We start from the raw sequence: 15027 nt of genomic DNA, 5'->3' as shown, positions 1-15027 counted from the left end.
AAGCTTTACAAGTTTACCTTGAGTAGCCACAGAATGCTGAATTGCTGAAGGATACTAGCTACTTTTAGAAGAGACTCCAAACATAGGCTACTGCAACAGAAGTGATCCGTCTGGAGGATAAAGATTACAGCTCCAGAGAGGTGAGGCATATAAAGCCACTGACACAAACCCATCTCTCTTACAGAAATACAATTAATGTGAACAAGCTACTCCTTCCAATTTCTATGGTGGACAGCTAGACTTTTAACACTAGAGGCTGCAAAAACCATACAAGTGCTTCATACAAGACAGGCCTGGTTGATATACTCCAAAATCCCAGACATGAAGCAGTCGTGTCATTAAACGGACACAGAAGGAATAAAAGAGCCAAGAAGGATGCATCAAAACTAGATTCCAAGGAGACTTCGTTCCATTTCTGGAGGATGAAAAAATCATGTGATCAAGGGACCACACATTAGGATTTTCTATATATATTTTTGTAAGAATACACCTTGCTCCACATAATGCACACATTTAGCTAAGGAGAGATGGGCTTGGTCTCCATGTTCTTGGCAGCTGTGATGAGGACAAGAAGCAAGGCATATTGAGACAGAACGTCTCCACCCACCCTGCTTCCCTTTTCATTCTACCTCAATCAGAGACAGACCACAGCCTAATATAAAATGGAGTTAAACGTTCCGCTTGCCCACTTCACATCCTATTGACTCTCTACAGTCACCTGACTTCCCCACCCTGAGCAGTTTTCGTGGCCTGACACCTCTAATAAGGAGGAGAGAAACAATGAAGTGGATCAAGGGTGAGGAAGAGAGGGCAGGGAAGAAGGAGAAGCTAACCTGTGAGGGGGTTGTCACACTGATCTCTGGGACAAAATTGTCATCAAACAGGTTGATGATGTTCTCCTGCTTCATCTCCTTGGACGGAGTGAGTTTTGGAGGTGGCGGCACGGGAGGGCCTTTCCTCAACTGCATGCAAGCGAACACATGGCGACAGCACAGACAGCAACACCCAAAAAATCAGAGACAGGAACCTGGTTAGCAAATACTAAAAAAAATAAAACACACACACCAATAAAGGTTCTACGGGGAGGTAAAACACAAACAAAACAAGCACGGGAGAAGAGGGAAGGCAGTCACACACTTCCAAAAAAGAAGGCTTCGCATCATTAGTTACACTTCGGCTGTGGGCAGGTATCCCTTCTGCAGAGGAGAAGCGTAACACAATTAATATGCATACGATATGTCATGCATACATAATTAGAATCTGTGCAACCTTCTGGAGTACATGGTAGGAACGCACACACTACAATATCAAGTGCTGAAGGACTAGGGAAGGTGGCAGATGCTACTCCTGCTAGCGATACCTATTTGGATCGAGAACGAAGACACCCAAACCAACTCAACTGGTTCCTAAAAGAAAGCATGCTCCCAACAAGCTGAAACCCACTCTTTATGATGAATACTGGGTCATCTTCACCACTTGGAATCACCCCTCTGTAGACTAAACAAAAATGGAATAAGTTCCAAGATAAATCAGGACCGGCTCAATCACAGCATACTTGTGCTACAACAGGGTAAAATTATGCTGGACTGGACATTCCTTATATTGCATTAAGACTTTTTATCATCATGTCTAAAACTTAGAGAAGGGGGATCCGACACATGTGGGATTTCTCCTTTTCTTCCATCATCCTTCTTCATTCAGTTTTATATCCCCAGTAACCGTTATTGGCCCTCTTCCCTGGTTCCGGTGTTGTATATTTATGTGTTTTTATTGAACTATTTTATACATTTAAAGGTGGTTTTTAATTATTCAGATGTTTTAATGGCTTATGTTTACTGCCTTGGGGACCCTGATCAGGTAGAAAGTTGGCATAAAAATGTTTTAAATAAATAGATACTATTATAAATACTCAAATGGGGGTGTCTCACATTTCCTTACGATCTGCTCTATCCTCTGGATATATCTTCACTTTATTCCCTGATTTGTTTGCTGATACAGTTCTTCTTGCCATTTTTAGAAAATTATTTTGTTTTTGTTTTTTAAAACAAAAGCCATTCTTGCTTTACATTTTAGAAATTTATCCCCTCTAAAGCTGTGCAGAGGATTCAATCGCAACATTTAAAAGCCCTTCCGGAGTCACAGCTCAAAGAAGTCCATGAGCTGGCCTAAGAGAAACAGAAGAGATTTTAGTCTTTTTGAAAAGTGCTCAAAATGTTCTGAGAGGTCGTTTTCGCACTCACCTCCAGCCGGCGCGACCCCCCTCTTCACCGCGCAGGATCTGCGCGGATTTCGCACTAAATGCCGCGGAGCAGCCTTTTGCGCCGGAAACTCCCGGCGCAAAAGCCGCTCAAACATAAATCGCCAAAAAGCAGTTTGGCGTTTGCGCAGCTTTTGCGACGGGAGTTTCTGGCGCAAAAGGCTGCTCCGCGGCATTTAGTGCGAAATCCGCGCAGATCCTGCACGGTGAAGAGGGGGGTCGCGCCGGCTGGAGGTGAGTGCGAAAACGACCAGAGTCATTCTGTCTCCCACAAGGTACACACAGGTGTATACAACAAGAGGTATTAAGGGGTTTTTTCCCCCAGATATTGGGAGCTGTTTGCATTGGGGAGAAGGGGATGTGTGAAAAAAGCTATCATTATGGCAAGAAGGGCTTAGCTTGAACTCTGTCGACATTGCCTAACATTCTTTCAGAAGTTCAAACTGAAGTTCTCTAGATTTTTTTCCCCTCAGCACACCCAATTTAGTAATCTACCTGCAGGTACAAACCAATGACCTATACTAGAAAAAAATTATTAGATGCACTCCCAAGTGATTAATGAAGTTCCTGTGTTGGAAATGTCTTCATCATTACAACGCATACAAAAATTCTTTAAAAAGAAGGCAAATGCCTTTATCATTACAATACATACAAATTCTTATAAAGAGATTAATCTTGTCTTCCCTTTAGAAGTTCTAAAAAGGCTCTTTGGGATCCACCTTTGTCTTACGAGTTTAACGCATTACATGACCAGGATTTCCTATGGTAGCTGATTTGAATATGTATTCAAAAGAACCACCACCTGATGGCAGTGTTCTCCACATGTTCTATTTATGCAATGCCACAATCAGTCCTTTTTGGCTATTACAGCTTGGATAAGATTTAGGTATTCGATTAGCCTTCAAAGGCAGATACAGGCAGCCATTTTTTTCAGATATTAGAATGTGGTGGGTAGGTGTTTCCAGTCCCATTGTTAGCAGAATCACACCCTCTAAACCCACTGAAGACCAGAAAGGTGTAACACTGCTTAGAATGGCACTGTTTGTTGTGCACACTCATTTCATTGCCGTATCTATTCCTATTTGGTAGGTTTTTACAGTAATTCCTCAACCAACAAGCTGTTTGTTTCTATGTAATAGATCAGAACAACCAACAAGCTATTTGTTTCTATGCAATAGATCAGAAAATAAATAAGAGAGCATATTATTGATAAACACTGCCACTATTATATTATTTTTGGGTCTCCTAAAGCAGTCATCCATCTCTAGCCACATAAATATTTGAATGGGGAAAACCAACTGGATGCCTTTAAGTAAATTAGGGTTGCCAAGTCCAATTTAAGAAATATCTGGGGACTTTGGGGGTGGAGCCAGGAGACTTTGGGGATGGAGCCAGGAGACATTAGGGGTGGAGCCAAGATCCAGGCTGTGACAAGCATAATTGAACTCCAAAGGGAGCTCTGGCCATCACATTTAAAGGGACGGCATACCTTTTCAATGCCTTCCTTCCATAGGAAATAATGAAGGATAGGGGCACCTTCTTTTGGGACTCATAGAATTGGACCCCCTGCTCCAATCGTTTTGAAACTTGGGGGATATTTTGGGGAGAGGCGCTAGATGCTGTACTGAAAATTTGGTGCCTCTACCTCAAAAAACAGCCCCCCCAGAGCCCCAGATACCCGTGGATCAATTCTCCATTATTTTCTATGGGAATAAATCTTCATAGGGAATAAGAGTTCCCAGCAGACATTTTCCTCCCCTCCCCCCGTTTTCTGATGACCCTGAAGCGGGGGGAGGGCCTCCAAACTGGGGATCCCCTGCCCCCACCTGGGGATTGGCAACCCTAAAGTAAATGCATCCATTAATGGTATTTGGTAAGACAATATAGGAATCTTTCACAGGACTTTGGAAAGACAACATTGAAGTCCTTCATAGTTTATCTACTTGAGAAGAAGAAGATAAGAAGAAGATATTGGATTTATATCCCGCCCTCCACTCCAAAGAGTCTCAGAGCGGTTCACAATCTCCTTTACCTTCCTCCCCCACAACAGACACCCTGTGAGGTGGGTGGGGCTGGAGAGGGCTCTCACAGCAGCTGCCCTTTCAAGGACAACCTCTGCCAGAGCTCTGGCTGACCCAAGGCCATGCTAGCAGGTGCAAGTGGAGGAGTGGGGAAACAAACCCGGTTCTCCCAGATAAGAGTCCGCACACTTAACCACTACACCAAACTGGCTCTCACATTGGGTGAAGAAATATCCAGCCTCTCATCAATTGGCCAATGTATATAACAAAAGGAAGGGACAAGAGAACTCTGAGGTGACATTCCCAGCAGAAGCAGAAGTGTAATTTTTTTTTTAAAGTCCACCAGGAAGTATTTCAGAACTGAAGTACATTCTGTGAACAGGAAATAAGTCACCATAGTTATTTTGAAGGTGTAAGGAGTATATAATCTGCACTGAGTTGTCTGAACAAACAGGAATGTTGCACTGCAAACATGTGGCTTGCAAGTACCCAGCATTCCAATCCCTTTCCCACAAAATACTGATGTCCCTGTCCAGGAAGCAGGATTCATGAGATAGGGAAATCATGCGTGGAGGGTTTCATCAGAGTCACACCCCTGGAGCTATACCTGGAGATCCCTGTTTAGTATTCTAAACTCCCACCAGATACCTGTTTGGGAACAAAAGAAATGAGATCTAGTTCCTTCAGCTCTCCCCACCAAAGAAATGAGGCCCAGATGTCAACTTACTTAAAAGGGGGTGTGTGTATTCAGCCTTGGCTATTCTCCACTTGCTCTATTCAACCGCAGCTTATGTCAAAAAGCATTCCAGTTTGAGAGCTAGTTTGGTGTAGCAGTTAAGCATGCGGACTCAATCTCGGAGAACCAGGTTTGATTCCCAACTCCTCCACTTGCAGCTCCTGGAATGGCCTTGGGTCAGCCATAGCTCTCGCAGGAGTTGTCCTTGAAAGGGCAGCTTCTGTGAGAGCTCTCTTAGCCCCACCTACCTCACTGGGTGTCTGTTGTGCAGGAAGAAGATAAAGGAGATTGTACGGCGCTCTGAGACTCTGATTGATGGGGTATAAATCTATGGTCTTCTTCTTCATTCCAAGAAACTACCTGAAAAGTTACTCTTCAGACCAGAATGCCAGCTTTGAAACTGAGGTTTTAACGCTTCTGGGCCTATTTCTTCTGAGGTGACCTTAAGCATTTTCTTTCCTTGGTCTTATATTAAATAAGCTTTCAAGTTTGGATTAGGCCTCTCTATAGAATTAAAAACCTGCCAGGTGCAAACTCCATTTTCAGTGCCTCTGTCTTCCATTAGGAAAATTCCCGCCTTCTCTCAGACATGTTTTTCATAAGTCTACACTCAGTCACTCTAAGCATTATAGAATTTATCCTGTATTTATATATTCCACCACTTCAACTCAGCAAGTAACACTAGAATTCACCTTCCTTCAGTAACAATCTGGTACACAATTCAGAATAAAAATAATTTCAAATTTTTAAAAACTTGGAACTTATATCACATTGGGTTGCCAGGTTCATTTGAGACACTGATGGTGGGGGGGAGACACTTTCTGGAAGCCGGAAGCATTGCCCAACATACCAATGTCACTACAAGTGATGTCACGCACCATGCCTATGTCACCCAGAAGTGACATAGGCACATCAGGTGGCAACACTCTGGTTTCTGGGCACAACTCTATGATAAAACTACACTCAAACCATAGAGTTTTCCCCCCCAAACTGAAGTGTCACCGCCTGGCATGCCCACATCACTTCCAGGTGACTTAAGAACATCACATAATGTTGTGGGGGGGGGGGGGCAGTGGCAAGCAGAAGTCCACAAAACCCTGCCCCCAACTGGAAAATGGCAAGCCTAATATCACAGCTCTGACCATGCAAAATTCTCCATTCACAGTTTGGTGCTTCAAGAGGAAGCAAAAAAAACCCCACTACTTTTGTGTGGCCAATATGACCAACGAAAAGAAGAAATAAAATCCATTCACAAATGAGAAAGTTTACAAGTCAGCAAGAATTTTAAAAGTCATATTGTTCAGACAAACCAACTTCTCCACTTGCAGCTGCTGGAATGGCCATTGGCCTTTATACATTGGGGAAAAAATACAAATATTTTTAGGCCTGATTCACTTTTGCTGATACATGTACTATGATGCTATCATTCCTACAGGTAGGAATTCACATAAACTCTAGCTGCTGAGAAAACCACAATGGCAATACAAAGAAGCATCTAGATTTCCAGATACAGGATTCGCGTTGTTATCAGAGGCCTATCATTCCCAATGCTCTCCCTGCATGACTGGTGCAGTTCTGCAATAGGGCTTCATTCACACTGTCATTGGTCACTCAAAAACTAGGATTTTTTTATGCTTACAGACGACAGGATCAAGTCTGTAGTTTTTGCACCATTTTGAATTTCAAAGAGCAGCTCACACAACCTATGAGAACCAAACTCTTGAAATTGGCACCTGTGTGTCTTTACCCCGTATCTAAGTCAACTTATTTACGGGCTTACCTAATTCACCTTTTCCAATTAACAAAATCACTTGCCTTGTTTTTTAGGCATCAAATTGTCTTCCTCATTCTATTAGGCAACTGGTTTAATTGACTTCCCATTTCACATAACTTCTCACTTCACTGACTTTCCTTTTCACTATTTCAAGTGTTCATTAACCGGCTGTCTTGACGCCAACACCAGCCCTCTTTGCTTAGCTATGCCTCTTCTTGCTTTTACATACAATCATTTACCAGACCTGTCAGAGAGCAAGACAAGCTTATTCTAGCATGATAGATCCATGTGCTGCTGAAGAGGAGCTACTGTTACCCATTTCTACTCAGAGACACTGAATTAAACCAGAACAACATTAAAAGAAACTCAGGATGCTTCCAGTGTCTAAAACTGAAGAAGAGTGGAAAATGCGACTCCCAACCGGAGGCAGGCTGCACAGCCTTGTCTCCGGGGGCCGTTTTGCCCCTTCGTAAGGACGATGAGCGGGCAGGGGAGGTGAGGGCGGAACAGGCACGCCTTAACGGCTGTCTCTGCTTCTGCTTCCCAGTCTTCGCCTCGTGCTTGGAGAGCAGAGAGCTTGGACGAGCTCCTCCTGACCTGCCCGGCACGGGGCCTTTTGGCGTGTTGGTTTTCATGCCACAGCGATCCCTCGGCTGAGCTTCAGAGGAGGGGCCTGTAGCTCAGTGGTGGCAGTTTCCTGGTGGCCACAGTCGCTTTGGGGCGTCAAGGGACGGAGAGCACCCGGTTTTCGGCTGCGTGAGCATTTTTTGGCGCGGCGGTTTGCTGCTGGCTGGGTTCTTTAGCTCAGCCAGCGTTTTTTCTCTGCCTTTTCCCGGGGGTTGTTCCCCCTCTGTAGCTGGGAATATCGGGTCTAGTTTTGGGGCCCTCTTCAGTCCCCCCATCCTGATTGTTGGGGTGGTTTGCACTGTTGCTGGGCGGGCTGTTTAGGGGGGTCTAGCTTTGGGGCCCTCTTCATTCCCCCCGTCCTATTGTTGGGGTGGTCTGCACTGTTGCTGGGTGGGGCAGTGGCCATTTGCCCTGCTTATTACTCCTGTTGCTGGGTGAGGTGGCGGCCATTTTCGCTGCTTATTACTCTCCTGTTGCTGGGCAGGGCGGCGGCCATTTTCTCTCCTTATTACTTCCCTGTTGATGGGCAGGGCAGCGGCCATTTTCTCTGCTTATTACTTCCCTGTTGCTAGGCAGGGCGGCGGCCATTTTTTGTTAGTCTCTACTTAGAACCACCCCTCCCGCCCCCCTCATTTTTTGCAGGCTAGATATTGTGCTCACTAGCCATGCCTAAGGGGCAAGGAAAATCAAAGGGCAAGAGCCCTGCACCGAAATCACAGCCTTGCCAGGCAGTTTCTTCCAGTGGAGCATTTACTCCACTATTGTGTATCATTGCAGCGCAGGGGCCTGGCAGTTTGATCCATTCGGGGCCGGTTGTCTGCTTTGGCTTTTGCCAGTAAAGCCATGGGGTTACAGGAACTAACTAGTGATTTCCGCATTCGGAAGATGCTCGAAGGTTGAGCCAGAGAGGCCAGGGTTAGATCGGATGCAAGGCAGCCGATTTCACCCGTAATTCTTAGGGGTTTACAGTCAGTCTGGGGCCAGGTGTGTTGGTCAGAGTATGAAACACTTCTCTTTCATGTGCCTCCCCGGTGGCATCTTTTGGGGCTCTCCAGGTGAGTGAGCTGGTAGATCAGTCCAGAGTGGATGTTTCTGGAAGGGCCTTATTGGCCCGAGACAGTCGCATTGCTGATGGAGCAGCATATATCACAGTGCGTCGTTCTAAGACTGACCAGTTGCAGCGGGGGAATACTATTAGTTTGGACGCCTGTTCTGAGGGGGAACTGTGTCCTGTAGCGGCTTTAATGCGCTATCTAGCTGCCCGCGGTTTTGGGGCTGGTCTGTTGTTCCGGCATGTGGAGGGTAGTACCCTAACGAAGCATCAGTTTTGGTCTCTGACTGTCAAAGCTCTCACCAGGCTTGGCCTGGTGGGGGTTAAGTTTGGCACTCATTCTTTCCGCATAGGGGCAGTTTCTACGGCGGCGGCTCTGGGGTACTCCCCACCGTCCATTCAGAAGCTTGGTAGGTGGTGTTCCTCGGCCTATAAAGGCTATGTCCGCCCTCTGGCGCTGCGGTAACTGGAATCAGGTTATTGAGGGTGTGGTTATTCACTGTTTTCTTCTTTTCTCAGGAGCTGTTGTCCGTGGGGAGAGATGACGCATCCTCATATGCAGACACAGCTTCGTGTTCTGGGCTGCCCATAGGGCAGCTCGGTGAGCACCAACAGCACCCCAGTTTTGGGGCACAGGGTTTAGCTAAATCATTCCTGGCCCTTGCGAACCAGTTGAGTGATGAAGCAGACTGCCACGGGTTTGCATGGATTGATCCGCCCTTCGGCCGTGCAGATGGGGACTGGTACTCCAAGGCATAACCTTTGCTAGGCCGGCCAGGTACGAGCCATGCATTTTGTCTCCGGGGGCCGTTTTGTGTGTTTTTCGTCTACCTCACACTGCTTGTAGAAGGGATTGTGGAACTGGCTACCATGTGGCTGGTTTAAGGAGGCTGGTCACTTTCAGGTTGGCTGAATTTTTTGCCTAACTTCCGTTATGCAGCTCGGTGAGCACAATAGCACCCCAGTTTTGGGGCACAGGGTCTAGCTAAATCATCCCTGGCCCGTACAGACTAGTTGAGTGATGAAGCAGACTGCCTCAGGTTTGCATGGATTGATCCGCCCTTCAGCCGTGTGGATGGGGGCTGGAACTCCAAGGCATAACCTTTGCTGCTAGGCTGGCCGGGTACGAGCCATGCATTTTGGCTATACCTAGGGGCAGGGTGACTCGCCCATCATGCGGCAGGGGAGGGGTATTTCGTCCCCTGGCCCTGCCGTGCTGCCTGTTATGTTTATAGCCCTTGTTGTTAATTTAATAATAAAGAAAGTGTCCCTTAGTTACTCAAACCCTTGTGTCCGTCTCTTCCTTCCGTCTGTGGGGGCAAAAGCATAGATTTTAATTCAGCAGGCACTAGAGTAATCAAAGTACGACAGAGGTGGCTTTGCATCTCCAGAAAAAACAAAGCCACGGCAGCATCCCTCACTACCTGAGATGGAGACTTAGGGATGCCTCCCCCAGGTGTTTCCAGAGTGGATGGCTCTGGCTCATGGTTGACTGCCTTGGTCTCAGGGCTGGTGACAGGAGTCCCATCAGGTGGAGATGAAGGGGTTTTGTTTGCTTTTGCAGAGGAACTATCACTGCAGGAAAAAGAGAAAGAGAAAGAAGTTCAGAGTCAGCATTGAAATAAGACGTGGAACAGGAATGCCACAGGAATCTTCCTTGCCCGAGACCCTCCAATGTGTCTGCATGTGTACCTTCTACCAAGAAAAGGAAAACCAAAACTGTAAAGCAGCAACAACAGACCACTCCTAGACCATATGAGAAGGTACCTAGTGGCATATAAGATGAGGGACTCCTTTTGATAGGGGGGAAAAAGCATGCTAATGATCGTTTCTTGGTCCACAATGATACTGCATGCAGTAAATTATAACCTATGATTTCAACAATGGGGGAAAAAAATTGATTTTGATCGAAATGCTGCATAGATTTAAACACTGGGTCCAGTATACAAAGCGAGAACTCCAGCCTCATTCTGCATTGCACGGTTGTTACCACAATTGCCAAAACCCAAAATGCATTCACTAGCCATCAGAAGCACGTACCAAGAGACATCGCACAAAAGCGCTATGTAGCAGGCTAAAGAAGAGAGCAGAGAAGCTGCACTGAACCACCTTGCTTGTTTGAGAAACAAACATCAGAGCTGGCTTGCATGGCCGCAAGTGTAGATTGATTTAAATGAAGATTAGACAGATTCATTAGTGGCCATTGATGGCCACAAGCTATATACACTTAAGGGAACCTTCACATCCAGAGGTAAGGAATTGCTGAATACCAGTGCTAGAACGTAACATCAGGAGAAGGGCACCTGGTTAGCTGCTATATGAAACTGCATGCTGGATCAGACAGACCACAGGACTGGTCCAGGAAGGTTCTTCTTAGGTTCTTAACATTCAGCACTGGATCTTTCAAAAAAATCTTTATGGCTGCATTTTTATTAGGAAGAAAATTTCTCTTAACTAATTTCTCTTGACTAATTCCTAAGGCAACATAGTCTACAAGGTCGCCATTTGATTGGTTGTGAATTACAGAGAAAATATAAATGCAAGTAATAAGAGGTGAGCAATCAAAACACAGAGCGTTTTCCCACAGAGCTTACCGCGGAGCGACGTCCCTCTTCCCCGCGCAGCGTCTGCGCGGATTTCCCAGCAACTGCTCCGCAGAACCAGGAAGTGCCGGGCCTTTTGCGTCGCAAATGTAAACCGCTAAAAACCAGTTTTCGTTAGAGACGCAAAAGCCGCGGCTCTTCCTGGTTCTGCGGAGCAGTTGGTGGGAAATCCGCGCAGACGCTGCGCGGTGAAGAGGGACGTCGCTCCGCGGTAAGCTCTGTGGGAAAACGCTCATAGTCACAACCATTTCTACCCAGTTGGCTTATTTTCTCCCACTGGGACCTCATTCAGCAAGGTATCAGACATTTAAGTTTCAACAGCCAACCTGGCGATACACAGAGAATTTAGTCATAAGATGGTGGAAAGCTCTCTCAGCTCTATGCAGATTTTATTAAGCAAGCTAATTAATATATGAATGAAAAATTCTGTATTGGGGGTGGGAGAGAATTCAGCTCCTTTGAAGGCTACATAATTTCCAAGGAGCACATAGAAACATTGAACAGAGTTCATTTTATTTCTCTTCACAACTGGAAAACAGTTCCTTCAGGATCAAACCACAGTTTTTGTCAGTCTAAGATATGACAGCAGAAGAAAGCGTGTGGGGAAGACAGTCATTTTCTAGAAGAAAAAAACAAGGTTTTGTGGGAAAGGCAAATCCACCAGAGGCAATGAAGAGCACAGACAGTGGTAGAGCTGTGATTTCCTTTTGCCTATGTTGTGAAAAACAAAACAAATCTCCATACACATGAGCTTTATTCTCCTTAACTGGTAACTCCCTAAGAACGTAAGAGAAGCCATATTGGATCAGGCCAATGACCCATCCAGTCCAACACTCTGTGTCACACAGTGGCCAAAAATATATATATATATATATATATACATATATATATATATATACACACACACTGTGGCTAATAGCCACTGATGGTCCTCTGCTCCATATTTTTATCTAACCCCCTCTTGAAGCTGGCTATGCTTGTAGCCGCCGCCACCTCCTGTGGCAGTGAATTCCACATGTTAATCACCCTTCGGGTGAAGAAGTACTTCCTTTTATCCGTTTTAACCCGACTGCTCAGCAATTTCATCAAATGCCCACAAGTTCTTGCATTGTGAGAAAGGGAGAAAAGTACTTCTTTCTCTACTTTCTCCATCCCATGCACAATTTTGTAAACCTCTTATCATGTCACCCCACAGTTGACGTTTCTCCAAGCTAAAGAGCCCCAAGCATTTCAACTTTTCTTCATAGGGAAAGTGTTCCAACCCTTTAATCATTCTAGTTGCCCTTTTCTGGACTTTTTCCAATGCTATAATATCCTTTCTGAGGTGCGGTGACCAGAATTGTACACAGTATTCCAAATGAGACCGCACCATCGATTTATACAGGAGCATTATGATACTGGCTGATTTGTTTTCAATTCCCTTCCTAATAATTCCCAGCATGGTGTTGGCCTTTTTTATTGCAATCGCACACTGTCTTGACATTTTCAGTGAGTTATCTACCACGACCCCAAGATCTCTCTCTTGGTCAGTCTCTGCCAGTCCACACCCCATCATCTTGTATTTGTAGCTGGGATTCATGGCCCCAATGTGCATTACTTTGCACTTGGCTACATTGAACCTCATCTTCCACGTTGACACCCACTCACCCCAGCCTCAACAGAACCCTTTGGAGTGCCTCACAATCCTCTCTGGTTCTCACCACCCTGAACAACTCCCTGCTGCCAATATCTTCAAACTGGGATCACCAACTTTTCAACTGGGTACTGGAATAGTTCCTTTTAAAAAGCTTAATACACAGACATTAGCATATGAAAAAAAATAGCTCCAAGCCATGGGAAATTTCACATGCTGATTTCTGCATATCAGGTTATATAAACAGCAACTTCTATTTGCTCGGTTAAGTAACTATCTGGAGTATTGTGTACATAGCATGAGCAGTCAGGAAGGTATTACTATTATTCCTCCCCCACTGATACTTTTGGAAAACATACAGAGTCTTCATTTTAAAGTCTACTAAAAACCTGGACTTTTAATTGAGGTGCAAGAGCAGAGAAGAGATTAGAACAAAGACTTAAAACTAGTTATTTGGATTATTCAGACACACAAAGATCCCAAAACGATTTCAAGACAGAGCAGATGAAACCATGCAAGAAATTCCATTCCAGGCACCAAGTTAACTATACTGTTAGAAATCAGTCACGTTTTTGAATTTTAACATCCAGGTCACAGCTTTCACAGAATGCAGCTTGCCATACCAGTACCTGCTCATCTTTTTCCTCAGCCTGGAGAACAGTTTAGTTTTCTTTCTGTTGAGGATGGCGCACATCAGCAATCTCCATTGCAACATAATACAACTAAGCTAACAGATGCACAAACTAACACACTTACCATGAAGATACTAAACCAAACATAAGTCAGATATGCTTGGTCTAGACTTCACATAGATATTGAACCTTTTCAGAAAAAAAAAAAGAATTCACTAATTACTATGCAATGCTCAGGGGATGAAAGGGGGAGAAAAGGCTCCTTCCTTGGCACATTACTTACCCCTATCACTCCCTCTAGGTCCCTAAAAGTTATAACAGAAAGCATGGTGGGAATGGTGCAAATTGAGAATGAAATGGGGTAGACAGCCAAGTGCTCCATATTCAAGAGCCAACCTTCATGAGTCCTCAAAGATTTCAGGTTTTCATGGCTGGTAACATCATTAGGGTTTGTAGAATCTTTCGGGCTCAAGTGCCGTGTTCTACTGGAGAAAGTTTTCCTTCCAGACGTTTCGTTCTCAGCTGCGGAGAACATCCTCAGTGGTGTTGCAGCCAGAGCAGGCGCTCTGACCTACTTGGCTGCTGTGCATTGAGTGGGGCCAGGGCTGCTGGAGAGCTGCTATTTATAGGCTGGAGGGGGTGTGATGAAAGGGCAATTGGTTTGTGGATGTGCCCATTGTTTGGTGGGGCTTCCTGGAAGGGTAGTGATAAGGAAACTGGCTGTTGAATGTGACCATTGTTCTGTGTTAATTGCTGCGAGGGTTAATTGCTGGGAGGGTTGTTATCTTCACACCCCTTCCAACCCTCCCAGCAATTAACACAGAACAATGGTCACATTCAACAGCCAGTTTCCTTATCACTACCCTTCCAGGAAGCCCCACCAAACAATGGGCACAGCCACAAACCAATTGCCCTTTCACCACACCCCTTCCAGCCTATAAATAGCAGCTCTCCAGCAGCCCTGGCCCCACTCAATGCACAGCAGCCAAGAAGGTCAGAGCGCCTGCTCCGGCTGCAATGCCACTGAGGATGTTCTCCGCAGCTGAGAACGAAACGTCTGGAAGGAAAACTTTCTCCAGTAGAACACGGCACTTGAGCCCGAAAGATTCTACAAACCCTAACTTCATGAGTCCCTTACTAAAGTGAGCCTCTTCTATTCCTAGAAATCTTAGTCACTTTTAAAAATACATTAATACTATGGGAGCCACAGCATTGTCCTAACTTTAAATCCTTGGCAAGGTCAAGATCTTGATCATAGTACCTTAAAACTGCAGGCATATTTACTGTTCTTTTCCAGTTGTTCTTTAAAAATTAATTTTCTTGCTTGTATCACTGGAGAGGCCACTGTGTCCCTAAATCTTTCCCTTTTACCACTTCACAATTATTTTTTAAGGCTCCTTTGGATTCAAACCAGTGTCATGTGGACAAATTTCACAGCAAGAGTAACAGGACAAAAAAAAAACCCCTCAGGATAAAGCGTTGCTTCCTTCACGGCACATCTTCTTCCAAAAGGTTTCAGAAAGTTGAAGCGCTAAAATTTCAAGGAAGTTTCAATGAATCAAAGCAGCTGAAGCAAACCAAGATGAAGTTAAAAAAAATAAAACCAAGGGCAAAAACAGATGCAAGACATTAGCCCTATATGGCCTAGGACCTGCCTACCTTAGGGACCGTCTCTTCCCATATGCCCCCCAGA

General features: G+C 45.1%; 1 protein-coding gene across 15 annotated transcripts in view; it reads right to left on the bottom strand.

Moving 5' to 3' along the window:
* Positions 1 to 15027, bottom strand: part of BIN1 (bridging integrator 1) — a 188109-nt gene that overhangs the window by 25065 nt on the left and 148017 nt on the right. For 5 of the 15 annotated variants that reach the window (XM_060263251.1, XM_060263254.1, XM_060263258.1 and 2 more), the window contains 3 exons: positions 13332 to 13376; positions 9891 to 10041; positions 834 to 962 (listed from right to left, as the gene is read on the bottom strand). In XM_060263251.1, the coding sequence (XP_060119234.1) occupies positions 834 to 962; positions 9891 to 10041; positions 13332 to 13376 (325 nt within the window). The remainder of the gene's footprint in view (positions 1 to 833; positions 963 to 9890; positions 10042 to 13331; positions 13377 to 15027) is intronic. The other 10 variants (XM_060263260.1, XM_060263262.1, XM_060263252.1 and 7 more) reach the window with 3 other exon arrangements.

Source organism: Heteronotia binoei, chromosome 21 (genome assembly GCF_032191835.1).
Source record: "Heteronotia binoei isolate CCM8104 ecotype False Entrance Well chromosome 21, APGP_CSIRO_Hbin_v1, whole genome shotgun sequence".
In the NCBI taxonomy this organism is placed as follows: Eukaryota; Metazoa; Chordata; class Lepidosauria; order Squamata; family Gekkonidae; genus Heteronotia; species Heteronotia binoei.
This window is presented reverse-complemented; position numbering and strand designations above follow the sequence as displayed.